This window comes from Lampetra fluviatilis, chromosome 2, assembly GCF_964198595.1.
Source record: "Lampetra fluviatilis chromosome 2, kcLamFluv1.1, whole genome shotgun sequence".
Classification (NCBI taxonomy): Eukaryota; Metazoa; Chordata; class Hyperoartia; order Petromyzontiformes; family Petromyzontidae; genus Lampetra; species Lampetra fluviatilis.
In genome coordinates, this window is record NC_136276.1 from 24,193,686 (window position 1) to 24,218,512 (window position 24,827).

The 24,827-nt window shown below is 53.6% G+C and overlaps 2 protein-coding genes across 4 annotated transcripts; one reads left to right on the forward strand and one right to left on the reverse strand.

Moving 5' to 3' along the window:
• Nucleotides 1-422: 422 nt before the first annotated feature.
• Nucleotides 423-24,219, reverse strand: SMC2 (structural maintenance of chromosomes 2). Of its 2 annotated transcripts, XM_078872482.1 has the most exons (24): nucleotides 23,939-24,219; nucleotides 13,690-13,839; nucleotides 13,110-13,232; nucleotides 12,887-12,925; nucleotides 12,289-12,399; nucleotides 12,097-12,141; nucleotides 11,762-11,995; nucleotides 11,265-11,414; nucleotides 10,563-10,799; nucleotides 10,295-10,454; nucleotides 8,960-9,077; nucleotides 8,365-8,503; nucleotides 7,987-8,106; nucleotides 7,372-7,587; nucleotides 7,046-7,167; nucleotides 6,487-6,611; nucleotides 5,729-5,922; nucleotides 5,315-5,458; nucleotides 4,752-4,946; nucleotides 4,207-4,407; nucleotides 3,963-4,079; nucleotides 3,435-3,619; nucleotides 3,156-3,303; nucleotides 424-1,549 (listed from the first exon to the last, which is right to left on the reverse strand). In XM_078872482.1, the coding sequence occupies exons 1-24, from the start codon at nucleotides 24,104-24,106 to the stop codon at nucleotides 1,343-1,345; spliced, it is 3,648 nt and encodes a 1,215-aa protein (XP_078728608.1). In that variant the 5' UTR covers nucleotides 24,107-24,219; the 3' UTR covers nucleotides 424-1,342. The 2 variants fall into 2 exon arrangements, with proteins under 2 accessions (XP_078728598.1, XP_078728608.1); XM_078872472.1 differs by having other exon boundaries at nucleotides 423-1,549; nucleotides 7,046-7,587.
• On the forward strand, nucleotides 12,456-21,077 carry LOC144944377 (uncharacterized). 2 transcript variants are annotated; one of them, XM_078872495.1, is made up of 2 exons: nucleotides 12,456-16,289; nucleotides 19,879-21,077. In XM_078872495.1, exons 1-2 carry the CDS (start codon nucleotides 14,925-14,927, stop codon nucleotides 19,912-19,914), a joined length of 1,401 nt encoding a protein of 466 aa, XP_078728621.1. In that variant the 5' UTR covers nucleotides 12,456-14,924; the 3' UTR covers nucleotides 19,915-21,077. The 2 variants fall into 2 exon arrangements, with proteins under 2 accessions (XP_078728621.1, XP_078728629.1); XM_078872503.1 differs by having other exon boundaries at nucleotides 19,900-21,077.
• Nucleotides 24,220-24,827: the final 608 nt, after the last annotated feature.

Genomic DNA, 24,827 nt, shown 5'->3' on the forward strand with positions numbered 1-24,827 from the left:
TGGATGAGGCAGTCAGTGGCACCTCAACCTTTGCTGTGCTCGCATCTGGCAGACTCCCCGTGTCGCCTATTAACACTGTTGGGGCAAGTGCTGTTCGTGAGTGCCTATGAAGGCCGGAACTGCCAGCATCACGCCCGGCCGCCTTTGTCTCCCTATTGGTGACATTTACACATCGCACCAGGTACTCATTTAACGCTGAGTCGACCTAGGGGAGGCACAGGGCCGATTCAGATAATCGTCACGGGGGTTAGGTGTGCGCGGGAATCAAACTCGCGTCACCAGGTTCATACCGTTACACTCGCTCCCCAGTCCTAGGAAAAAAGTACACCCGCCTTAGATCATTGATAAGTACAGTATTTCTACCTAGTATTGTTTAGGAATGTTTTTAGTCTAGGGTTTTTACACGTTTATTTAAATTAAGTTTTTTGTTTATTTGTCATACAGTACAGAAATGATTTCAATTGCGATGAGTCTTTTTGGTTGCCGTGTGCCTAACCATTATGTAGGTTAAGGCTTAATTATTTTGGCTTTTGCGTAATTTTCCAAGAATGTAACCCCGTGATATTCAAGGGTCTACTGTACAAGCAGAGACGTAAGTAAAGATGTAGAGTGATACATTTACATTGACATTTAAGATACCTAATACACATTTTAGTAATCATTTACATATATCACATTTATTCTATTGTGAAGTGGCAAAACTGATTATCGATAACTAATTAGAAATATACAGATGTAAAGCAATTCACTTTAGGATATCCCATTGACTTATAATAACAAGAGACCTAATGAGAGAAAGACAGATCCGTTTACAGATACCACACGGATTTCTAATAACTAGAGAAACAGAACTGGAGATGCAGACCGGTAGATGTCAAGTGATCGATCCATTTACAGATACCACACTTATTCTAGCATTAATTATAGACTCGGACATCATTAGAGACACAGCCATAGCCACAAAGAGAAGGACATAAAAGCAATTCATTTACAGATACCCTGCTGATTTCTCACGAATAACACCATGAGACAGGAGAGACGTCGTATGACGATCCATTTATATATACCACGTGGATTTCTAACATACATGAGAGATGGGACAGTCTAGTCTCTACACTCAAGCAGACTTTTTGCCCACTTCAACAATTGTCTCTTTCTGTGGTTGTCCCACCTGATGACGGACGCTTGTGTTGCGCCCGAAACGTCGTGATTTAATTCATTTTATTTTATACCTACGTGACTTTACCGAAAGAACCAAAGAGTATGGATCCCTGCAGTCACGAAAACTTCAAATCTATATTAGTCTAGTCTCTTCCCCACTCCCCCTCTCCTCCCCTCTACTCTACTCATCACCCAGTCTCCCTCTCTTTGCCTTTTTCTCCTCTCCCTCTCCCCTTCCCTTCGTAGAGGATGAGGAGGGGGCTGCTGGTCGAGAGGTGGTGGTGGCGTTGGTATGCCGCGTCACCGTTGAAACGCCCTCTATGAAGCGCGTCTTGAAGAGCACGTTGGCGTTGTTGAACATCCCATCCTTGAGAGAGACCACCACGAACTGCACGGGGACAAAGAGAGACATGGAGGGGGGGCATGGGGAGAGCAAGATGGGGAGAGAGACATGGGGGAGACACAGAAATGGAGGGGGGGGACAGACGGAGGGAGGGGAGAGAGATGGGGATAGTGGGTCAAACCCATAGCACCTGGGGTCTGTCCCATGACCAACACCTAGCCTGGCACAGAAGTCCAGCCATAGTGCGGGTGAGGGATTATGCAGGCGAATGTACGGGTGAGTGGGTATACGGGTAAGCGTGCATGTGAGCGTATCTGCAAGGTGAAGAAGCGAGTGCACAACATGTGTCCGATGTTCTGGGTGTAGGAGTGAATGAATGAGTAGGTGTGTGGGCGAGTGCGAAACGTGGACCCCTCTAATGGAACATCTGCACCAGTTAGAAACATTCAGACTGGCCTGCCTACAATCCATTCTGTGTTTAACAAGGCTGGATTATGTGAGCAGCTCTCAAATCCTTGAAAGATCTGGACACATTCCCATCAGTAAGCTCCGGTGGTCAAGGCTGCATTGGCTGGGTTATGGAGCCCGCATGCCCAGCCACCGCATGGCAAAGTTGCTTCTATTTGGCTGCATAGAGAGGGCTAAACGGGCACGACACGGGCTGAAAAAGAGATGGAGTGATGAGGTACGGGAGGATGTGCAGCTGGGTAGACTTGCTGAAGTGCTGTTAAGATCGGCCTCTGTGGAGGATGCTTGTGAAGAACGCTACTGGGCAGTTGGAGGTAGTCACCCTCCAACAACAGAGGAGAGCAGAGGAGCAACCCTCACAACAATGAGCCGAGTGCTGGGCAGCTAAATTACAGCACTTTGGCACAGTAGGGGGTAGAGCTGGTACATCTGCCAGTCATCTCAAGTCAATCAATCGATCTTATTTTATGTGCCAATATCACCCTCAAAGAAGTAGGCATCAGTTCTCATAACATCAGAACGGGAACAGTACCGGGGGCCCAGGGCAACAGGAATGAAAAGAGAAACCCCGTCACAACCTCAGTGGCTAACACCGACTGAGCAAAGTAAATTGCAACCGTGCACAACCAATGGCACCTGCATCTGTCCCGTGACCTATTGCCGAGCCTTTGACACTTCACGAGGCTTCAGAGTGCATCTGGCCTGACAAGCGCTGTGGCGACGTCACCGCCGCTTAGTGGCGAATGGCATCTGTTGTTGTGTGTGTGAGTACCTGCGAGTCTTCATAGATGCCTGTCCCACTGGGGCCTCCAGCAAAAGCTAAGACAGATATTTCTCACGTAATTTAGTGGTAAATGAATTGAAGGTGGAGGGGTTACCAGCCGATTGCATCCATCCAGAGCCCCCATTGGCCAGTGTAGTGGCTACAAGCACCATGAGGAGAAAAGCAACAACAAAAAGCGGAGCGCCGGGTGGCTAAAACACAGCAAGTTGGCACAGGAAGGGGCATGCAGGTGGTGCATCTGCCAGTCATCTCAGTCAACCCATAGCACCTGGCTCCGTCTTGTGATCTCCTGCCAGCAGGCATTCAACAGTTATCGTGGCGTTAAAGTGCACGAAGCCTGGCACAAGCGCCATGGTGATGTCATCGCCACTTAATGGCGATTGGCAGCTGTTGTTGTACCTGCGAGGTGAGGAAATGAGTGCGCAGCATGTGTCCGATGTTCTGGGTGTGGGAGAGGTCCAGGGCGGCGTCCACCTCGTCCAGGATGTAAATCGGAGCCGGCTTGAAGAGCAGCATGGCCAGGATCAGGGATAGGGCCACCAGTGACCTATCCAGCAGAGAGAGAGATACAAAGATAAACATATATATAGAGAGATATGCCGAGAGGTAGCAGCATCGCCAGGGAAAAATACACAGATGCACACATATATACACAACCGACAGGGACCCCTCCCTCACCTCTGGCCTCCGCTCAGCTCGCTCAGATTTTCCTTCCAGACGGAGCCCAGAGCCACACGAAACTCCAGGCCTTGGAGCAGCGAGGAGGTGGAGGAATTGGAGGAGGAAGAGGACTCCACGGGAGTGAGACGCGCCTGGGAGCCAGGCAGCAGCGTGGAGAATATGGAGCTGAAGTCTCCATTCACCTGGAAAGAGACGCACGCGGGCAGAGGGAGATGCATGCGGGGGGGGGAGAGAGAGAGGAGAGATGAGGGGAGAGAGACTGGTATGGTGGCGGGTGAATGGTGATTATGGTGGTGAATGGTGAACGTGGAACTTGCCTCTCGGCCAGGTGGAGGGCCTTGTTCTTATTGAGATCCAGCTCCTCTGTGGTAAGTGGGTGGTGAGTATAGTGAGTGAGTGCTTGGAGAGTATGGTGGTGAATGAGTGGTCAGCATGGGACCTGTCTCCAGGCCAGAGAGCCTTGTTATTATTGAGATCCAGCTCCTCCATGGTGAGTGAGTGGTTAGCGAGTGGCGAGTGTGGTACCTGTCTCCAGGCCAGGTTAAGAGCCTCATTCTTCTTGAGATCCAGCTCCTGCATGGCGCTGAAGATCTTGGTTTTGTCGTTCTCCACGATCCGCTTCTTCTTCATCAGGTCCACGTACTGGGGTCATTGGGTCACACAGGATCAGAGTCTCAGGATCTGTCTCACTCTTCCCGTGTCTTCCTCGTCCCCCTCTCTCATCTCCCCCTCTCCCTGCCTCTCTCTCCCCGCCCTGTCTCTCCCTCACCTTCTCCTCGGACTGGGCCAGCAGGTTCATGGCCCTCTCGTTAACGGTGTGCACCATCCGCTGGCGTGTCTGCTCCAGGCGCGATAGCCTCCGGGCAGCATCGCTTGGGTCGCTGGCGGCGAAGTCGTACGCCGTGTTGGGGCGGCCAAATAGAGCGCGCTCTGTGGAGATCCACGCATTCTCTTTGAGCAGACGATCCACCTAAGAGAGAGCGGGAGGAGAGAGAGGGGGTTAGTGGGGATTCAGGAGCGGCTGAGTGAATGGTCGAGTGGGTGAGTGAGTGATTGAGCGTGAGTGGGTGAGTGGTTGAGCGCGAGTGGTTGAGCGTGAGTGGTTGAGCGAGCGGTTGAGCAAGCGGTTGAGCGAACGGTTGAGCAAGGGAGCGGTTGAGCAAACAAGCAGTTGATAGAGCAGTTCAGCGAACGAGCGAGTAAGTGGTTAAGTGAGCAGTTGAGTGAGTGAGTGGTTGAGCGAGTGAGGGATGAAGTGGTTGAGTGAGTGAATGGTTGAGTGAATGAGTGGTTGAGTGAGTGAGTGGCGGGTACCTTGGCTGCGTTGTCCAGGGCGTCCCGCTGGTGTCGCCCCACTGCGTGCCCGCGCTCCGTCAGGGTGAGAGCGGCAGCGCCGCGCCGCGCCCGCAGCTGTTCCAGCGCCCGCGCCGCCTCCCCCAGCGCCTCCTGGCGGGCACGCAGCACCTCCTGGAGCTCCGTCACGTGGCGCTGGCACTCGGAGACACGCGCCTGTGGCACACAGGCAGAAGAAGAGACACGGGGGTGGATTAGGGCGACTCGGGTGGCAAGATGTTAACTACCTCGCCCAGTATACAGGAGGTTGTGGGTTCGATGGAATTCGCATGTCTCTCTCCCAGTGGTCGCGTGGATTTTTCTCCGGGTCCTCTGGTTCTTCCTTCCACATTTAGAAATATGCATTGAGTATTTGGCTACTATAAATTTCCACATAATAAGCCACTGCATTGGGGTATAATTCTTTGGCCAGGTCACGTCTGAAAAAATCTCAGTGGGCCTTTCCAGGTAAAAAAAAAAAGTGATTGGGTAGGTGAGTATGTGGGAAGGTGAGTGGGTGGGTAGGCGAGTGAGCAGGTAGATACCTGCAAGCTCTCAGCAGAGGCGCTGAGCTCCCGGACGGTCTCCTCCAGGGAGAGCATGGCCGCCTCCAGCCTCTGCAGCTCCTGCTGCCCCACCAGCGCCTCCTTCTCTAGCTCCTCCACCTCCAGCCTAACAGTGGACAGAGACTGGCAAGGGGGGGGGGGGTTAGAGTTCACTCACTCAATGACCCACTTAATTCACCCAATCACCCTTCCAATAGCTCATGCACCATCTGCTCGCTTACTCTCACACTCATGCATTAATTCACCCATCCATCAATTGACCTACCCACTCACCCACCCATCTACTTGCTCACCCTCCCACTCATTAATTCACCCAACTCACCTACCCATCACCTAATTTACCCACCCAACCACTCCCTCAACCTGCCACCCACCCCCTCACCACCACCTCACCTGCTGTGCCTCCCTGGCGATCCCCGCTAGCTTCTGGGCTGTCCCCCGTGCCAACTCGAGGGCGCTAGAGGCCCCCTCCTGCTCGTGGCGCCGGTCCCGCTCGGCGTTCTGGAGTCGCTCCTCCAGGGAGTGGAGGCGCTGCAACGCGGCCGCTCTCCGCTCCTCGCAGAGAGCAGGCGCCGCACTCAGCTCCTCTACAGAGAGGGAGAGAGAAGGGAGAGAGGGGGTGGGGAAAGGAAAAAAGAGGGAGAGAGACGCACAGAGTGGGTAAAGGTGAAAAAGACACTGCTAAAGAGAAACAGGGAGAGAGAGGGAAAAAGAGAGAGGGTGAGAGAGAGAGTGACACACGGAGAGCAACAGAGATGGGGAGAGAGAGAGACACACGGAGAGAGATGGAGAGTCGGAGCGGAGACCCGGGGAGAGATAGGGAGGGAAGGAGGGAGGATACAGGGAGAGAGAGAGAGACACACATTGTTCTCTCCTCACCTCCTCTACATGGAAAGGGAGACGGGGGAAGAAGCGGAAAAAGAGAGGGAGAACGAGACACGTGGAGAGAGAGAGTGAGATATATAGGGAGAGAGACAGATTTGGGGAGAGGGGGAGGAAGCAGCTCACCGATGAAAGTGTTGAGTGGGGAGGCGAGTGGCTCATCGATGGAGGTGGTGAGCGCGGTGAGCTCTGTCTGGAGCTTGTGGTGACTGCTGATCTCCAGCTTCTGGTGGTGAGTGTCTGGGTGAGTGGATGGGTGAGTGGCTCACCGATGGAGGTGGCGAGTGCGGCGAGCTCCGTCTGGAGCTTATGGTGAGTGCTGAGCTCCAGCTTCTGCTGCAGCTGCTCCACCTCCTGCGCCACCAACTCCTGCTGCTGGCGCAGCTCACGGTGCCTGAAAGAGAAAGAGGGAGACAAACGGATAGACACAGTCACTCTCCTCCCCACTCCACTCCTGCTCTCACCATGCTCCTATCCCCCCACAACACCCTTTACACTCCTCATCCAGCCTCCCCTTCCTACACTCCTCACCGCTCCGCAAGCTGGCAGTGTGCGAGCTTCCTCCATCCTCCTCCGCTCCTCACCCCCACTCTCCAAACTCCTCACCATGCTCCTGCACTACCCTCCCCACCACCCACTCATCTCCCTACACCCCTCCTCACTCAACCCACCTCCCCACACTCTTCATCACGTTCCTGACCCCCCCACCGCTCTACGAGCTGGGTGAGCGAGGAAGCCTCTTCCCCACTCCTCACCACCCCTTCTCCACCACATTCCTAGCCCATCACTCCCCTCCACACTCCTCACCTGCCCCCTCACCACGCTCACCTCTCTGCGAGCTTGGTGAGTGTGCGAGCCTCCTCGTCCATCCTCTTCCCCTTCTCCTCCAACTCTTTAAGCTTATCCTGCAGGGTGAGCAGCTGCTCCACTCTCACCAGCACGCTCACCACCTGCACACCCAGGGGGGATGGTGAGCGTGGCGGTGATAGTAGTGAGTGTGGTGGTGGTGAGCGACCCACCTGTGCCCGCGCCCCCACTCGTGTGCGTGCCGTGCGGGCTGAAGAAGCCTCCATCCAGCGTCGCTGCCCCCGTGGCGAGTGATGGTAATAATGGTGTGAGCGTGGTGGTAAGCGTGGTGGTGGCGAGTGACCTACCTGTGCCCGCGCCCCCCCAGTGAGTGTGCCGTGCGGACTGAAGGAGTCCCCGTCCAGCGTCACCGCCCGCGTGGACACCCGAGGGTCGAAGGCCACGGCACGCGCCGAGTCCATCGTCGGGCAGACGAACGCCGCGCCGAAAACAAACTCCAGCGCAGGGAGATCACAGGGAGAGCGCGGAGACACGAGGGACAGCGCGGGAGAGACACCGTCCGCCTGGGAGAGATGCGGCAGGGGTGAGTGGGGAAACGCAGGGGGGGGGTGATGATGAAGACTCGGAAGGGGTGAGGGGGGAGACGTGGGGGGTCAGATGTGGGGAATGGTGGGGGGGGGGGGAAGACGCAGGGACGGGAGGGGTGAGACGCGGGGGGTGAGATGCGGGGGGTGAGGGGGGGAAGACGCAGGGGGGTGAGACGTGGGGGGGGTGAGGAGGGAGACACGGGGGGTGAGGGGGGAGACATGGTGAGTGAGGAGAGAGACGCGGAGGGTGAGGAGACGGACACGGGAAGGAGACACGGGGACATAGAAGACATGTGGAGATCACGGGGGTGAGGAGAGAGACACGGGGAGATCACGGTGAGGAGACACGGAGGGGAGACACGGCAGGGTGCTCACGAGGCTGCGCGCAATGGTGCTGACGCTGGGGGGGGTGACGCTGGGGCTGATCTTGTTCAGCGGAATCACCGTGACTCTGCGCCGTAGGCAGCCACGCTCCAGCAGGAGCTTCCCTGTCAACTGCAACACAGTGAGAGAGACACGGTGACACACAGGGAGGGAGACGGAGAAACTCACTCACCGACTGCTCGCCCCGGTGAGTGCGAGCGAGCATGGGCGAGCCACTCACCGGGTGAGTGTGGGTGAGCGTGGGTGAGGACTGGGCGCTCACCACGGTGTTGGTCATTACATTGTAGAGTTTACCCCCGGCCACCACCTCCAGGATGGTGGATGGGTGTGGGCGAGTGTGGGCGAGCATGGGTGAGCGTGGGCGCTCACCTCGGTGTCAGTCACCACGTTGTAGAGTTTACCCCCGGCCACCACCTCCAGAGCAGTGGCGGATGCAGGATCCTCCACGCGGAGCAAAGACGCCACCAGGCCCCGCACACGGCCACGGTCCCAGCCCCGCTCGGGGTCCCTGCACAGGGCACGCGCGAGCATGGCGGTGGGGAGCAGGGTGAGGAGTGAAGAGAGAGGAGGCAACACGAAAAGAGGGAGAGTAGTGAGTGAGCGAGTGAGCGAGCGAGCGAGCGAGCTAACAGGTGAATGGGTAGGTGAGTGTGTGAGTGAGCAAGTGAACGAGTGAGTGAGGGAGCGAGTGAGTTAGCGAGCAAACGAGTGAGGGAGCGCATGAGTGAGCGCGTAAGACCATGAGCGAGTGGGTGAGTAAGCGAACAGGTGAATGAGTGGGTGAATGAGCGAGCAGGTGAATGAGTGGGTGGGTAGTTTAGTGAGTGAGTGGGTGAATGAGCGAGTGGGTGAGTGAGCTAGCAACAGACCCACCCACCGGTAGTCAAACTAGAGCTGGGGTGTGGTGGCGATGGAGCAAGTGAATGGGTAAATGATTGAGCAGGTGAGTAACAGATCCACCCACCGGTAATCAAACTGGAGCTGGGGCATGCTGGCGACCGCCCGGTCTACTTTTTCTCTCATCGCCGACTCCTCCGCGGCCAGCTCCTTCATATTCTTCTGCAGCATCTCCAGCTGGCCCTCTACATCCGGACACCGCCTGTTAGCCTCCCTACCGTCTCCATGATAACAGTTACACACAGCTGCCCGTCTACAGCTGGACACCGCCTGTTATGTTAACTACCTCGCCTGGTGTACAGGAAGTCGTGGGTTCAATCCCAAACCTGACACCTGCTGTATATTTGGAGTTTGCACGTTTCTCTCCCCGTGGTCGCGTGGATTTTTCTTCGGGACCTCCAGTTTTTCCATTCAACATTTAGAATCAACATCACCCCTTTAGAGTATTGGATGCTATAAATTTCCACGTCATAAGCCACTTCGTTGAGCTATCATTTTTGATAGCCAAGTCGATTCTGAAAAAGAGCTACATAGCTCAGTGGGGCCTTACCTGGTAAAATAAATATAGTTTAGTTTATAGTGTAGTTAAGCTTCGCCTCTCCAATGTCTCCATGGTAACAGCCACACACAGCTGCTCCAGTGGCGATATTTACTGCACACTGCACCAAGTACTCATTTTAGGCCGAGTTGACCTTGGGGAGGAGGCCCAGGACCGATTGTTCAGATAATTGCTGCCGTTACCATTACCACTTGTGGTGGTGGCCGTGAGCGGGAATCGAACTTGGGTTTCCTGCTGAGTTCATAGTCGCGCAGCATGCTAACCACTAACCACCGTTTCCCACTCGCATAAAAACACACAGAGATTCTAGATTTGAAGCTTTCGTGACTGCAAGGATTCATACCCTTTGGTTTTTTCGGTAAAGTCACGTAGGTAAAAAATTAAATTAAATAAATGAACACAACTAAATTAAATCACGACGTTTCGGGCGCAACACAAGAGTCCTTCAAAAAACCAAAGAGTAACACAGAGACTCAAAGACAAAGCTCCCCCATATAGCCTCAACAGTGTTGGGGCAAGTGCTGCTAAGGTCTGCGTGGTACACGAGGGGGTGGGCGGCCAGCACCACACCAGACCTCCTGTTTCCCTCGATGGTGACATTCACAGGTACTCAATTAAGGCCGAGTCAACTTAGGGGAGGTCAATGAGGGATCACATAATTGTCACTGGTGTTGGCCGTGAGCGGGAATCAAACTCGGGTTGCCGGGTTCGTAGTAGCGCAGCACGTTAACCCCTCCACTACGCCCCTCTCCACCCTCCACCCAGTGTCGCTCCTCTCCCCTCCCCTCCCTCCGTTACTCTCTCCTGCACGCTCTCCCCTTTCTCCTCCACCCCCCGTGTTACCCGTGTAGCCCAGGGCGGCCATGTCCCTGAGTAGGCCCTGGGCTCGGGTCTTCAAGCGAGACAGAGCCTGCTGGTCGCGAGTGTAGGCTTCCGTGGTGCGGCCCTCCTCCGCCTTGCGCTGCTGCAGCTCGCGCTGCACGTGGGACAGCTTCATCTGAGCCTGGGGGGCACGGGGTGGGGTGGGTTGTTGAGTGGGTACTCCAGGACGGCGAATGAGAACGGGTGGGTGAATGCACGAGTTAGTAGGCCCAGAGGCCTCCTCCCTTGCCTGCGCAGCTTCAGTCTGGGCCTGGCTGGCCTCCTGGCGGCACTTCAGGATCTGCTCGGCCAGCGTGGCGGCGTGGCCGCCTTGCCCATCCTCCGAGAGGCCCACCGAGGCCGCCGCGAAGCGCGCCTGAGCTTCTTGCAGGCCCCTCGCCGCTTCCTGGGAGCATGCCAACGCCGACGCCAGCGCCGCCTCCAGCGCCACTACCTGGGAGCGCTTGGCGTCGCGGGCACTGGCGTCCTGGGGGCAGAGAAGGGGTGAGAGAGGGGGAGACACTGTGAGCGAGACACGACCTGCGAGCCCGGAGGTGAAGTTCACCTAGTCTAGAGCAGCGTTTCTCAAGCAGCTTTTGGCCTGCGGACCATTCAGCAAAACATTTTCACAGACCACCCAAGCCCCATACACCTGGTCACAAAACACATTCACTTATCTCTATAAATATCAGTAATACGATGATTCATATTATCTGAACATAAAAATACTTGTTTTAAACGCAGCAATAAGGTTTTTTTAGGGGGGGCGGTATTTAGATGTTGGGGTAGTTTAATCGTGGTAGTTTACCTAACTTATTTTTTTTATTGAATATCACAAGTAAAACATGAATTGACGTTTGAAACTAAAGATTGGATGAGATGTGGCCTGCAGAGAGAGACATGGTGAGAGAGAGGTGAGTTAGGGAGGTGACCGAGGTCGGCGAGGAGGTACCTCCTGCATGTTAGCGAGCAGCTGCTCCCTGTGGGCCTGCTCCGTTGCCAGGGCCTCTGTGCGGATGTCCAGGGTGCTCTGGGCCTTGGCGTGGGCACGCTGGGCCTGGGTCAGGGCCTCCTCCACACAGGACAGATCCCCTCCGGCCTCCTGTACACCATCATCAACATCACCACCACCATCATCATAACCATCAATATCATCATCACCATGACTGGGCCTGGTTCAGGGCCTTGGCATGGGCACGCTCTGGGCCTTGGCGTGGGCACACTGCGCAAAGAGTCAGGGCCTCCTCCACACAGGACAGATCCCCTCCTGCCTCCTACACACCATCAACATCACCATCATCAACATTATTAACATCACCTCCCTCCCCCTCTCCTTCCCTCACCCACACTCACCATGTTCCTCTCCATCTCCCACAGCTCTCCCTCTCCGCCTCCCTCCCTCCCTACCTCTCTCTCCCCCTCTTCCTCTTCCCCCCATCTCATCCTCACCTTGTCCCTTTCCCTCTCCATCTCCCGCAGCTCTCCCTCCCTCTTCTTCTCCTCCTCCTCCAGCCTCTCTACCTCCTCTCGCGCCTCCTGCTCATCAGTACGCAGCTTCTGGAGGTGCAGAGCGGCGTTTTCCTGGCCCTGGCTCGCCGTGGAGAACTGGTGAGCGATCACCAGGCGCCGGAGAGAATCCAGCTCCCGGCACAGCTTGCTGTATTCCAGGTAGGAGGTGCGCTCCTGGGGATGAAGCGGGAGGGGAGAGTGGTGAGTATATGGTGAGTGTGTGGCGAGTGGGTGGCGAGTGAGTTGCCAGTGTATAGCAAGTGTCGGTGCCTCACCTGTTTGAGTTTTTCCAGCGTTGGAGAAATTTCCTCATCCAGAACCTGGAAAAATGGAGACAGGGGTCATGAGATCATAGGGGTCACTCGTGGCAAGTGGATCATAGTAAGTGTAGGTGGTGAGCACAGGTGGTGAGCGTAGGTGGTGAGCGTAGGTGGTGGGCGTAGGTGGTGAGCGGGAGGTCCCCTCACGTCGTTGATCTCCTTAAGTTTGGCCTCCTTCTTCTCGATAGTCTTCTGCGCTGCCAGTTTCTTGCTCTCATACATCCTGGTCCCCGCAGCCTCCTCAATCATCGCCAGGATCTGGGGTGAGGTGAGGGGCAGAGGTGAGGAGGAGAGACGAGGAGGGGTGGGGACGAGGAGACAGAATAGAGAGACGAGGAGAGACATGGGGAGAGGTGAGATGTTGGGGAGAGGTGAGGAGAGGTCAGGAGCAGAGGTAAGGAGACGAGAGGTGAGGAGCAGAGATATGGGTCCCTACAGCCTCCTCAATCATCGCTAGGATCTGGGGTGAAGTGAGGGGGGGTGAGGGGGGTTGAGGAAAGGAAGGGACGCTGAGGAAAAAAGAGACACTGAGAGATGTGGGGAAAGGTGAGGAGTTGTGGGAAGAGGTGCGGAGACGAGAGGTAAGGAGCAGAGGTGAGGAGAAGAGATACGAGTCCCTGCAGTCTCTCAATCGTTGCCAGGATCTGGAGAGGTGAGGAGATGAGGGTGAGCAGTGGTGAGGGGTGGACACGATGAGTGGGTGAATGGTGGAAAGGGCGAGTGGTGACAAGGGCAAATGCCTCACCTCAGGAGGCTTCATGTTCAAAACCTTGGTGATGCGACCCTGCAAAACAAGAAAACACTCACTCACCACCCACTCACCACTCATCTCCTTCATGAGCAAAAGATAATAGTCTAACCTGCACGATGATGCTGATGATATTGATGATGTAGAGGTGGTACCTGCATTGAGGAAGTGGGGGTTGTTGACGTTGATGGTGGTGTTAGTGGTGATGTTGAGGAGGTACCTGCATGATGAGGAAGTGGGGGTTGTTGACGTTGAGGCCCACAGAGCGGAAGAGGTCCTGCACACGCGCCGTGGTGGCGTTCACCCCGTTGATCAGATACTTGTTCCTGCCGCCAATCACCACCTGAACAGAGGAGACACGCAGAGACACAGAGGCACACAAGAGACACTGATCAGATACTTGTTCCTGCCGCAAATCACCACCTGCACAGAGGAGACAGGCAGAGCAGACACATGCAGAGACACTAAGACTCCAATCACCACCTGCACAGAAAAGACACTCAGACAAAGACTCAGAGAGACACAAGGGGACACTGAGACACAGAGACACACACCCACCCACACGTACATATATATGCGCACACACAAATACACAGATACATTTAAAGCGCTGCGTCCCTGTCTGGTGACCGGGATCTCCGCGTGGTCCTCTCTCTCCGGGTGAATTAGTGAGAGTGAGTGGGTGAGTGAGTGGGTGAGTTAGTGGGCGAGTGAGCGGGTGAGTGAGCGGGTGAGTGAGCGAGTGGGTGAGTGAGCGGGTGAGTGAGCGAGTGGATGAGTAAAGGCAAGGGTGTGCGTGCCTGTCTGGTGACGGTGATTTCCGCATGGCCTTCGAACCCCAGGGGGCTCTGTTTCCGGTCACGGTTGTCGAATGTAATGGAGACGGTTGCCTTTGTAACGCCAGCCTGGCCGTTCTTGTAGACCAGCTCCTGCAGACTTGCTGCTCTCACCTACAGAGAGAGGGGCAGTGACAGAGGGGGAGGAAGAGACACAGAGAGACAGGGAGACAAGAAGACAGAGAGAGAGGCACAGAGAGAAAGAGAATGCTCAAAGATTACACCTGTAAATTAATTTCAAAAGAAAATTCATGCATTCTGATAATGTTAATAATGAAAGTCAGTTTGAAAATGTGTTCAAATATACGAATTAACCCAATGTGTCCTGAATTTAGGGCCACCCCGTACAGGCACGTCTCGCTTAAAGAGTGTTCTTTCTACAACAATTCACTACAACGAGCAAATTAGACCCATTTGTAAGCAAAACAAGCAAAATGTTCGCTTATCGAGTGGAGACCAATTGAATTTGGGCCACCATGTATAATCATAACCCTATGTGTCATGACTTTTGGGCTACCCTATGTGTCATGACTTTTGGGCCACCCTGTGTAATAACCCTGTATCCTGACTTTTGGGCCACCCTGGAAAATAATAACCCAATGTGTCTTGACTTTTGGGCTACACTGTACAATAATAATAACCCAATGTGTACTGACTTTGGGCTACACTGTACAATAATAATAACCCAATGTGTACTGACTTTTTGGCTACACTGTACAATAATAATGTGACATAAGAAAGGAGGGGCTGCTGGGGGCTCTGGGACCCTGGGCGGCCCAGGCGCTTGGGCCCCTTGGCGCCACCAACGGGGGGGGCTGTGTGTGCTCTGTGGGATATCTGGGGGCGCACACGGCCCCACCCCTCGTTGGGGACTAGGCATAAAAGGGGAGCTCCCTGAACGATCAGGGCCAGTTGTAGCTCAAGACCCAAGACCAGCCATCTGAGAACCCTGGGACGCTGTGAGGGCCAGTGGTGGGACTCTGGAATTCCCGACTCTACGACCTTGTGAGGGCGAGTTCCAGAGCGTAGCCAGAGTAGAGTATCTAGGCTGTGTACCTAGGCTGTGTACCTAGGCTGGAACAGAGTATCAGGACTGTTGGAGAGTTGGAGAGTTGGAGTGTTGGAGTGTTGGATTGTAATAAAGAAGTTACCTCTACAAGTGTCTCCGGAACCAATTACATTTGGAGTCAGAAGTGGCCATGGAGACAATAAGTAAGCCACGTACCTTCAGTCCTGACGGCGATGTCGAGGAACAAGCGGCGACGGGGCAGCCAACTCGGGCCGACAACGACGCCGCACCGCCTGCTGAGCAGCCGTCCACCACACCTGCCGATCCTCCTCCAGCGTCGGGAGCAGCAATGGAGGAAACGCTGCTTCGCCTCACTGAGCTGCTCCACGCCACCGTCTCCATTATGGACGACATGCGTTGCTCACAGGCGGAGACAGGAGGGAGAGAGGCGGCGCAGCGGCCGCGCCATCCCGCCGGGTCCAACACAAAGATGGCAGCCGTTCCCGGCACAAATACATCCGGGTGTGTCGTCACTTCTGCCGGGGGAGCAATGACCGCTGGGAGCAACGTCACTTCCGGGCCCAGCGCGGTCCAACCAAACAACGCCGCGTCATCAGCGCTGCGTCCCTCACCGCCGGGTGACAGCTGTCTGCAACCAAACAACGCCGCGTCATCAGCGCTGCGTCCCTCACCGCCGAGTGACAGCGCTGCGAACGCGAAGCCAGCTTCAGCCGGGTTGCCAGGCAACGAGTGCGGGGCTCACGTCCAGCAACGCCTGCCGGAACTCAAGGCATATTCTTCAGATGGAGGTGGGTGGGCAGCGTTCGAACGCCGGTTCGTCTCTCTTATAGAGACGTCCGGCTGGTCGGAGGATGAAGCGCTCCAGGGCCTCCCGGCCATGCTCGACGACGACGCCCTCACAGCACTCTTTGCGGTGCCACGGGCGAAACGTGCCACGCTCACGGACGCCCTTCATCAGATGCGGCTGATTTATGGACCCCCGTCCGAAGCACGTCACCGCTTCGATGCGAGGAGGAAGAAGGCCTCCAAGTCGGCGATGGGGTACCGCAGCGCGCTGCTGGCCATGGCGCGGGATGCCTACCCTCGCATGGATGAAGACGCTGTGGAGTCACTCGTGCTGCAGAAGCTCATGAGCTTGGCCCGCCAGCTTCGAGTTGCCATGCCGACAGCCGACGACGACAACGACTTCACGTCGCTACGTGCTGCCAGATGCATCAAAGCACACCTCCATTGCGATGAGGACACGACCATCGCCACCTGCGCAGGCCCACCTGATGCACAAGCCTATGACGTGCATTCGGGGCCTCATCAGGCCTTCGCGGCAATAGAAAGTCGCGGATCGTCCAACTGGCGATCCCAGCGAGATCACCACCAGCAGGACCGGCCAACCTCGCGCCAGGACGAGGCGTCCATCATCTGCCACAACTGTGGCCTTCGGGGGCATGTGGCGTCCGGCTGCCGGGTCCCCCGACGCCGGACTTCAGGACCTCCGACCCCGGCGCCTCGCTCACCACCGTATCCTCGGCATACCCAGGCGAGTCAAGACACCTCGCACTCTCGGCCCCCACTTACAGCAAGCACGCACCCTCACACCACACAGGGGGGTCATGCTTCGGAGGAGGGGGATTCGGGCCCATCATTGAGCAACCGGGCGCTCGGACCAGGTCAATGGTCCGAGTTGGCCCATAGGGTCGTTGCCGCGGCGGCAGGGTCCTCTGCCGTAGTAGGTTCCATCGTTGATGTTCGTATGTTGATCGATACGGGTGCGTCGGCGACCATCATTTCAGACATAATTTATAACATTCTGCCCGATACATGCCGTCCCTTGCAGCCAGTTGATGTGCCATGCTATGCCGCAAATGGGGGTTCGTTGGGCATCACCGGACGGATCAATGCTCAGATCCGCATTGCTGACGTCCAATTAGTTGGGCCCATTTTGGTCTCATCAACCCTCGCCGTTCCGTGCCTCCTCGGAACAGATTTCTTGGGGAAGATGCCCATTAAAATTCTCATTAACAAAGGGTGTATTGAGCTCCCCTCCGGCCGACGCATGGCCTTCCTGCCCACTCGGTTGCACTCCGCATCTACGATGGTGCAGGCGTTGGCGGCCTGTACAATTCACATTCCTCCCGGCTCTCAGATGTTAGTTCCCCTCCGGTTTCGTAAACCACTTGACTACGACGCGTTCATGGGGGGTGCTGTGATCGGGCCTTCGCGTTCAGCTGAGCGGGTGTCGGACCTCGTGTGTGCACAAACGCTCGTGCGAAGCGACCACGACCCCTTTATCCAGGTCCTTAACGCGGGATTGGAAACGGCCGTTATCTGTCAGGGAATGGTGATTGCTCACGCGACGCCAGCCCCGTCAGAAGATGTGATCGTGGGTCACGTAGGGGGCGAGTCCTCTTCCGTTGCCAAGCCAGGTCCTGACACAGGATGAGCCCGGCCGAAAAGGAACATGTACGGGTGGCCGTCAACGATATGTTGGCGGCCGATGTCATTGCGCCATCTAATAGCCCATGGGGGGCGCCGATCGTTCTTGTTAAGAAGCACGACGGGAGCCTCCGCTTTTGTGTTGACTTCAGGAAACTTAATAAGATTTCTGTGGCCGACGCCTACCCGCTTCCCAGGATGGACGAGTCGCTCGATGCCTTAGCAGGTGCGCACTACTTCTCCACCTTGGATCTCCTCTCGGGGTTTTGGCAGCTACCCCTTGATGACGCATCCAAACCAAAGACGACCTTTCGCACGCCGCAGGGACTGTTCCAATTCAACAGACTTCCCATGGGTCTTCACTCGGCCCCGGCGACGTTCCAGCGCCTGGTGGAGCTGGTCCTCGCTGGGCTCCAGCGGGATTCTTGCCTAATCTACCTCGACGATGTAATCGTGTTCAGCAAAACTTTTGATGAACGCGATTGAAGGCAGTTTTCCTTAAAATGTGGGCGGCTAACCTCAAATTCAAACCGCAAAAGTGCCACCTCATGAGGGATTCGGTTCGTTACTTGGGCCATATTGTCAGCCGCTCGGGAATTGCCACGGACCCCGAAAAGACAAATTGCGTGCGCTCATGGCCAACTCCTACCTCTGTTGGGGAGGTGCGGAGTTTTATCGGCTTCGCCTCATATTATCGACGATTTGTTGCGGGATTCGCATCCATCGCGAAGCCCCTCCACGCATTAACGGCCAAAGGGGTAAAATTCCGTTGGGGAGAGTTAGAACAGGCATCGTTCAATGCCGTCCGAAAAGCACTGGTCGATGCTCCTACCCTGTCTTATCCAGATTTTACCACTCCGTTCATTCTGGATACAGACGCCAGCAACACCGGAATTGGAGGGGTGCTGTCGCAAATTGTCAATGGAGTGGAGCGCGTCGTCGCCTATGGCAGCAGGGTGCTGTCGCCCGCGGAGCAACGTTACTGCATGACGCGCCGCGAATTGCTTGCTATCATTTTTTTCATAAAGCAGTACAGACCATACGTGTATGGCAGGCATTTCACAGTACGCTCCGACCACGCGGCACTACAATACGCCTTGCGAGTGGACCAACCATCTGGACAGCTCTCGCGTTGGCTCGAGATCCTCCAGGACTTTGCATTCACTGTCATTTACCGCAAGGGGATTCAACACGGGAATGCCGACGGGTTGTCGCGACTGCCGACCAATGGGCGCTGTGCTTGTTTTTTGGGTGCGGGGCGTTGTAGGCAGCCTGACGGGGTACCGCCCCCATCCCTTGCGGCCGCGGCCGGGGATGGGGTCGGGGACCACGGGGCTCCCTCCACGCAAGTTCCGCAGGACGCATTGCTGGGCCTCGGGTTGGATGACTGGGGACGTCTTCAGATGGAAGACGTCTCCCTCCTCAAATTGAGACGCCGCGCTAGGGATGCCGAGGGTCACAGGGGGCAGGGGGGCCCCGTATCATATGTCATCCGGGAAGGCGTCCTCATGCATTGGGATGGGGGGTCCCAATCCCACACGTTGGTGGTGCCCACCTCCCTGCGGGGGCGACTTGTGTGGGAAACCCACAGTCGCCTCTTGCACTTGGGTGTTCAGAAAACACTAGCTAAAATCCAATTGGAATTTTTTTGGCCGGGCATGGCAAACGATGTGGCTGACCTTGTGCAAGGTTGCACAGAATGTGCACGGCGGAAACCACCTGCTAGGCCGTCCTGCCCGCCGCTCCAATCCATTAAGGTTTCCCGGGTCAATGAGATCGTCGCATTGGATATTTTGGGTCCGTTTCCCGCTACTCCTCGGGGTAGTAAGTACCTTTTAATTGGGGTGGAATATTTTACCCGATGGGCCATGGCCTGGCCACTCCCCAACCAGTCTGCAGCAGCCATTACGGAGGCCTTTTTCCAGGGCTACGTCCTGGATAAGGGTGCTCCCGAACGCCTGCTGACCGACCAAGGGAAAAATTTCTCTTCCACCCTGTTGCGGGATGTGTGCAACCTGCTAGGGACACACAAAATTCGCACCTCGCCATATCACCCCCAGACTGACGGTATGGTCGAGCGATTACATAGGACACTTACCTCCATGCTAAGCCACCAGGTGTCTGAGTCACATACTGATTGGGATCTCCACATACCTGGTGTCTTGGCCGCCTATACAATGGCGCCCCATGCTGCCACGGGTACTCGCCATTCTATCTTATGTATGGTAGGGAGGTTTGCCCCCAAATCGATGTACAATTGCGCATTAAACAGCCCGCACCTAAGGCTAAGATTGCCGACCACATCCGTGCTAATGTGCATCGTCTCGTGGATGCCCGGGAGGCTGCTCAAAATAACTCAGAAGCCCGTCAGCTTGCCAACGAGCGGTTGCGGAACCTCCGCACGTCCCGCCACGTTTGGGTAGAAGGGGACCGCGCCTGGCTCCACTGCCCGCAGGTACCATTGGCTACTTCCTCAAAACTGCTTAAGCCTTGGAGAGGCCCGGTTGTTATTATTCGCGTTCTCCGCCCGCAGTGTGTCAGGATCCAGCATGGCAAGCGACGTTGGTTCGTGCACCCGTCACGTCTAAAACCTTACATTGAACCCTACACACCTCCTTCACTTCTCTGGGGCCGAGAGCGCGACATGTCCGACGAGCCGCGCCGCGATAATGCTGCTTCTAACTCTCGGGCAGGTCCCGCTGTCCCGCCCTCAGGTGCCTCGGGAATGAAACCCGCCACGGCCGACCCAGCGGGAACAAGCTTGCCCGCGAGATCAGCGACCCAGGACACAAGCGCAACAGCGGGTCGTCGGTCCCCTCCCGCCTCCGTCGCGACCGATGGACCTGCCACTCGGACTCGCTCCAAACTGAAACGATTATCATGACCCCCGCCCACGAACTCTCGTCCCAACGCGCCGCCACTCACCTTGCCATCATGTATAGTGGGCGGTTGGGGCGTGCGTTCATCCTGCATATATGTGTTTATACAGTGTTGTTCTGCATCGGTGGCCTGGAGTTTTTTTTTATACGCGTGACCACAGGAGGGGGAGAGGCGCTTTCTTCTCATTTTTTTCTTGATTGTCACACACTTATTCTGATGGTTAACAAATAATTTATTGTACAATTGTATTTTTTTGACAGCCGGGTCGGCTGGAGGCTATGTAGAGGGGGGTAATGTAGTGACATAAGAAGGGAGGGGCTGCTGGGGGCTCTGGGACCCTGGGCGGCCCAGGCGCTTGGGCCCCTTGGCGCCAGGCGCTAGGTTCCCAGGCGGCCCAGACGCTTAAGCCTCTTGGCGCCAGGCGTTGGGTTCCCGGGCGGCCCAGGCGCTTAAGCCCCTTGGCGCCACCAACAGGGGGGGCTGTGTGTGCTCTGTGGGATATCTGGGGGCGCACACGGCCCCACCCCTCATTGGGGACTAGGCATAAAAGGGGAGCTCCCTGGACGATCAGAGCCAGTTGTAGCTCAAGACCCAAGACCAGCCATCTGAGAACCCTGGGACGCTGTGAGGGCCAGTGGTGGGACTCTGGAACTCCCGACTCTACGACCTTGTGAGGGCGAGTTCCAGAGCGTAGCCAGAGTAGAGTATCTAGGCTGTGTACCTAGGCTGTGTACCTAGGCTGGAACAGAGTATCAGGACTGTTGGAGAGTTGGAGTGTTGGAGTGTTGGATTGTAATAAAGAAGTTACCTCTACAAGTGTCTCCGGAACCCATTACAATAATAACCCAATGTGTACTGACTTTTGGGCTACACTGTACAATAATAACCTAATGTGAGGCCACCCTGTACAATAATAATAATCTAATGTGACCTGACTTTGGGCTACACTGTATAATAATGTCCTGACGTTTGGGTCACCCTCACACTCGCTCTCATTCACAGGTACCTAGCTTGGTTCACTAACTCCCTCACCATAAATTTCGATTGAGTACATTGATTATATTGATGTAGTTTATATTTAGTTTTTTCACATCGGCTTATTGTACGGTAGTAGTGGTAATTGCAGTTATTTAGCGTCAATATGCTAAATTCCTCTGTTGACATGTATACTCAGCTTATTAGAGAGTATATTGATTATATTGATGTAGTTTATATTTTAGTTTTTTATCGGTTCACTATATGGTATTCATTATATAGTGTAGTGTATACCCAGTTACTTAATGTGAATAGCTCAGCTTATTGGAAAGTATATTGAGTACATTGATTAAATTGATGTAGTTTCGATTTATAATAGTGTAATGTTTAATAGAATGTATAAGGTAATATATAGTATCGTAATTGTATAGTGAATATACAGTAGTGTGGTATACAGTAGGGTTTGTAGAATAATACATAGTGTAATATTACAATGTATAGTACAAGCCTCTAAGGTATAGGGTAGTGTATAGTAACGCATTGTATAATTCAATAGTGGGGTTTGTCTATGGCAGTGTATAGTATGGTGTATAGTCGTGTGATGTAGAAAAAAGTTCAGTTGGAGGCATATCAATATAATGCATGTTAGAGCTTATATTGGGCTGTGTATACGATATTACAGTGTAGTTTAGATTATAGGGTATAATATTGTAATGTATAGTAGTCTAGTTTATAGCATAGTTGTAACGCAACACAGGACAGAGTAGCGCATCGTGGTTGTTTCTCTTTATCTCCCCCCCCTCCTCCGTTCCGAGCATAGATGGACTCGTCCGTCTGAACAACACTCGCCGCTTTCCGTGGTGCTAACGTTGAGGAATAAAATATTAAAAAATACTTTTTTTTTAAACACGCTTTAATGAAATGTACTGTCCGAGCTGCCGCTCCCCCTGCCCCCATCGCCCCTCTCCTCCTTCCACATCCCCCGCCCCTCGGTGTGGCTCCCCGAGGCTTGCCGTGACGTAAGGGACCGTGGTGATTTACAGGCAACGTCAGTTGAGTGTGGACAATTAGAGCCGTAAAAAGATTGTTTAAAAATATGTATTTTTTTATTTTGAATTATAGAATATAGTATTGTCATCAGTATGACAGCTATACCAAGTTTGCAGTCGATGTCGATACATTGGGAATACGGTTGAAATTGAGTTACAAGATTTTTGGAAACGACAACACATACAGTAAGTTAAATAAAAGCGTGTAAAAAGTTTTAAAAGATATGTTTTGGATTTTTTTTGATAGAATATCGTGTTGTTGTCATCAGCATGACATACCTATACGAAGTTTGCAGTCGATAGCACATTGGGAAGTGTGTAAAAATTGAGTTACAAGATTTATTTTTTGAGGATACAAGACAAAGTGAGTTAAATAAAAGCGTGTATATGGTATTCCTTATATAGTGTAGTATACCCAGTTACTTAATATTAATAGCTCAGCTTATTGGAGAGTATATTGAGTACATTGATTATATTGATGTAGTTTATATTTAGGGTTTGTTTTCACATCGGTTTATTGTATGATAGTTATGGTATTTATAGTTCTTTAGAAACTCCTTTCTTTTTTTTCCACATAATGCACTAACTTGATACGCGGTGGTTTGGCTGCCGCAGTTTTTTATTATTAAAATTTACCTACCTTTATTACTGCTAATCCTACATAATACACGAGCATAATATGACTTTGAGACCCCCCACCGCCTACACATTCCGCAAGGAGTGACTAACCCCATATCTGCATGTCATCAATATGCTAAATTCCTCTGTTGATATGTAAACTCCTTTGTCAAGGCGCTCTCCTCCTCCCACCCAGCTTAAAATACGCTGCCAAGCTTAGCAGTGTTCATTAAGACGCTGTCTTTCCGACAGCTCTGATTCTTCACCTGCTTGCGTTGTGGCCAAAACGTCGTGAGAAATTTATGTTTTATTTTATTTCCCTTCTACGTGACTTTACCGAAAGAACCAAGAATATGAATCCCTCACCATAGTGCCAGGCGAGGTTCGCACACACACTCTCACTATCAATCTAACCCAAAACCTTTCGATCCAACGCAAAAAAACATGTATTATTGATATTGGTCGCGAAATTCTACGTGTTAAACGGTACAAGGCTAGGTTCACACACACTCTCTGACTGATGCTAGGCTAGGTTCACACACACACACTCTCACTCTCCTCACTCTCGTTCTCACTGGTGCCAGGTTAGGTTCACTTGAGACACGTTGAAGATGCCCAGCACAAAGCACACACTCTCCCTCACACTAGTGCCATGCTAGGTGCACACTGTCTCTCTCGTGTCAGGCCAGGTTCACACACAATCAAGTACTTCTCACAATCTCTCCCTCACACTGGTGCCAGGCTAGGTTCACGTACACACTCCCGCTCTGCTCACTTCTTGCTCTCTCACCCGCTATTCTCACACTCTCCCTCTCATTGGTACCAGGCTAGGTGCACACACCACTCACACTCTCTGGTGCCAGGCTAGGTTCGCCTGATATAGGTTTAAGATGCTCAGCACGAAGCACGCCCTCTCCCTCATACTGCACCAGGCTAGGTTAACACACGACAAAGATCCCCCGTATAGCCTGAAGAAACTGTTGGGGCAAGTGCTGTAGGCGAGCACCTATTAAGGCCGTCATGGTACACGAGGGGGTGGGCGGCCAACACCACGCCTGGCCGCCTTTGTCTCCCCCAGTGGCGATGTTTACACATCGCACCATGGACTCACAGAGACACCGTCTGACACTACCGCTATCCTCACACACGCACTTTCTTCACGCTCGCTCTCCTACTGGTACCGGGCAAGGTTCACACAAACACACATTCCCTGGTGCCAGACTAGGTTCACCTGAGACAGGTTGGAGATGCCGAGCACGAAGCAAACGGCGTCCAGGATGTTGGATTTGCCGCTGCCATTGAGCCCCGTGATGGCGTTGAACAGCGGATCCCAGTCGGAGATCTCTGTGCGTTGGGCGTACGACTTGAAGCCGTCCACAACGATCGACTTGATGTACATTGTCCCCCTTGTTTGTTTATTCGGTTATCGGTTCTTAAAACTTTATCGGGTTTCGCGATTCCCCCTCAGACCCCGAGCGAGCGGTGGGTGGGCAACGCTTTCCCGCCTTTTTTGAAGACGTGACGTCACTTCCGGCTTATTCGAATCTCGAGCGGAAGTTATCTTTTATATTCTAAAATATTAAGTTTAAATGTTATTTATTTGGTTTGTGATGGGCTGGTTAAAGTTTGTTGGATAATAGTCTCATGGATTGGCTTCGTACAGATAAATAAATCCTTTTTGGAATTTCGAGGACAGCGAATTGCGATCCTGTATTGCATTAACATTGCGGACGTCATTTCCACGAGTAACGGAAGCGGCTTAGTTATATAAAAGGTTAATCATATTTGCTTATTTTTGTAATGAACATAGATCTCTTACGGTTCTGCTCAACGATTATTAACTGTTATCAATACCACAAAACATTTAACATGCGTCGGTGTAAAGAAGTATCTTTATAAATAATAAAATTTGGCGTCATTGGCTGGGTTACCGTTGAGCTTTGTAACTGGGGTTACTTTTTTGTATAAAAAGATAAAACAAAAAATTGAAGCGGGTGGTTCCATTAACTATGATTTTAAATTTGTCATTTGCCAACCATATAAAGAAAAATAAGAGATTACGTGAAAATCATTCGTCCGCTGTTCCACGGCCTGCACGTCATTGGGACAGTCCTCGACTT

Bases quoted from the DNA above. Each gene is read 5' to 3' on its own strand.
- LOC144944377 (XM_078872495.1), top strand. From the start codon at position 14,925: ATGGAGACAATAAGTAAGCCACGTACCTTCAGTCCTGACGGCGATGTC. The intron at 16,290-19,878 runs GCGAGTCAAGAC...ACTCTCGGGCAG, and splicing joins CGTATCCTCGGCATACCCAG to GTCCCGCTGTCCCGCCCTCA.
- SMC2 (XM_078872472.1), bottom strand. From the start codon at position 24,106: ATGTACATCAAGTCGATCGTTGTGGACGGCTTCAAGTCGTACGCCCAA. The intron at 12,400-12,886 runs GTGAGGCATTTG...ACCTCACCCCAG, and splicing joins TGAACATGAAGCCTCCTGAG to ATCCTGGCGATGATTGAGGA. The intron at 3,620-3,962 runs GTACCACACTCG...GTCTCTTTCCAG, and splicing joins TTAACCTGGCCTGGAGACAG to GTGAATGGAGACTTCAGCTC.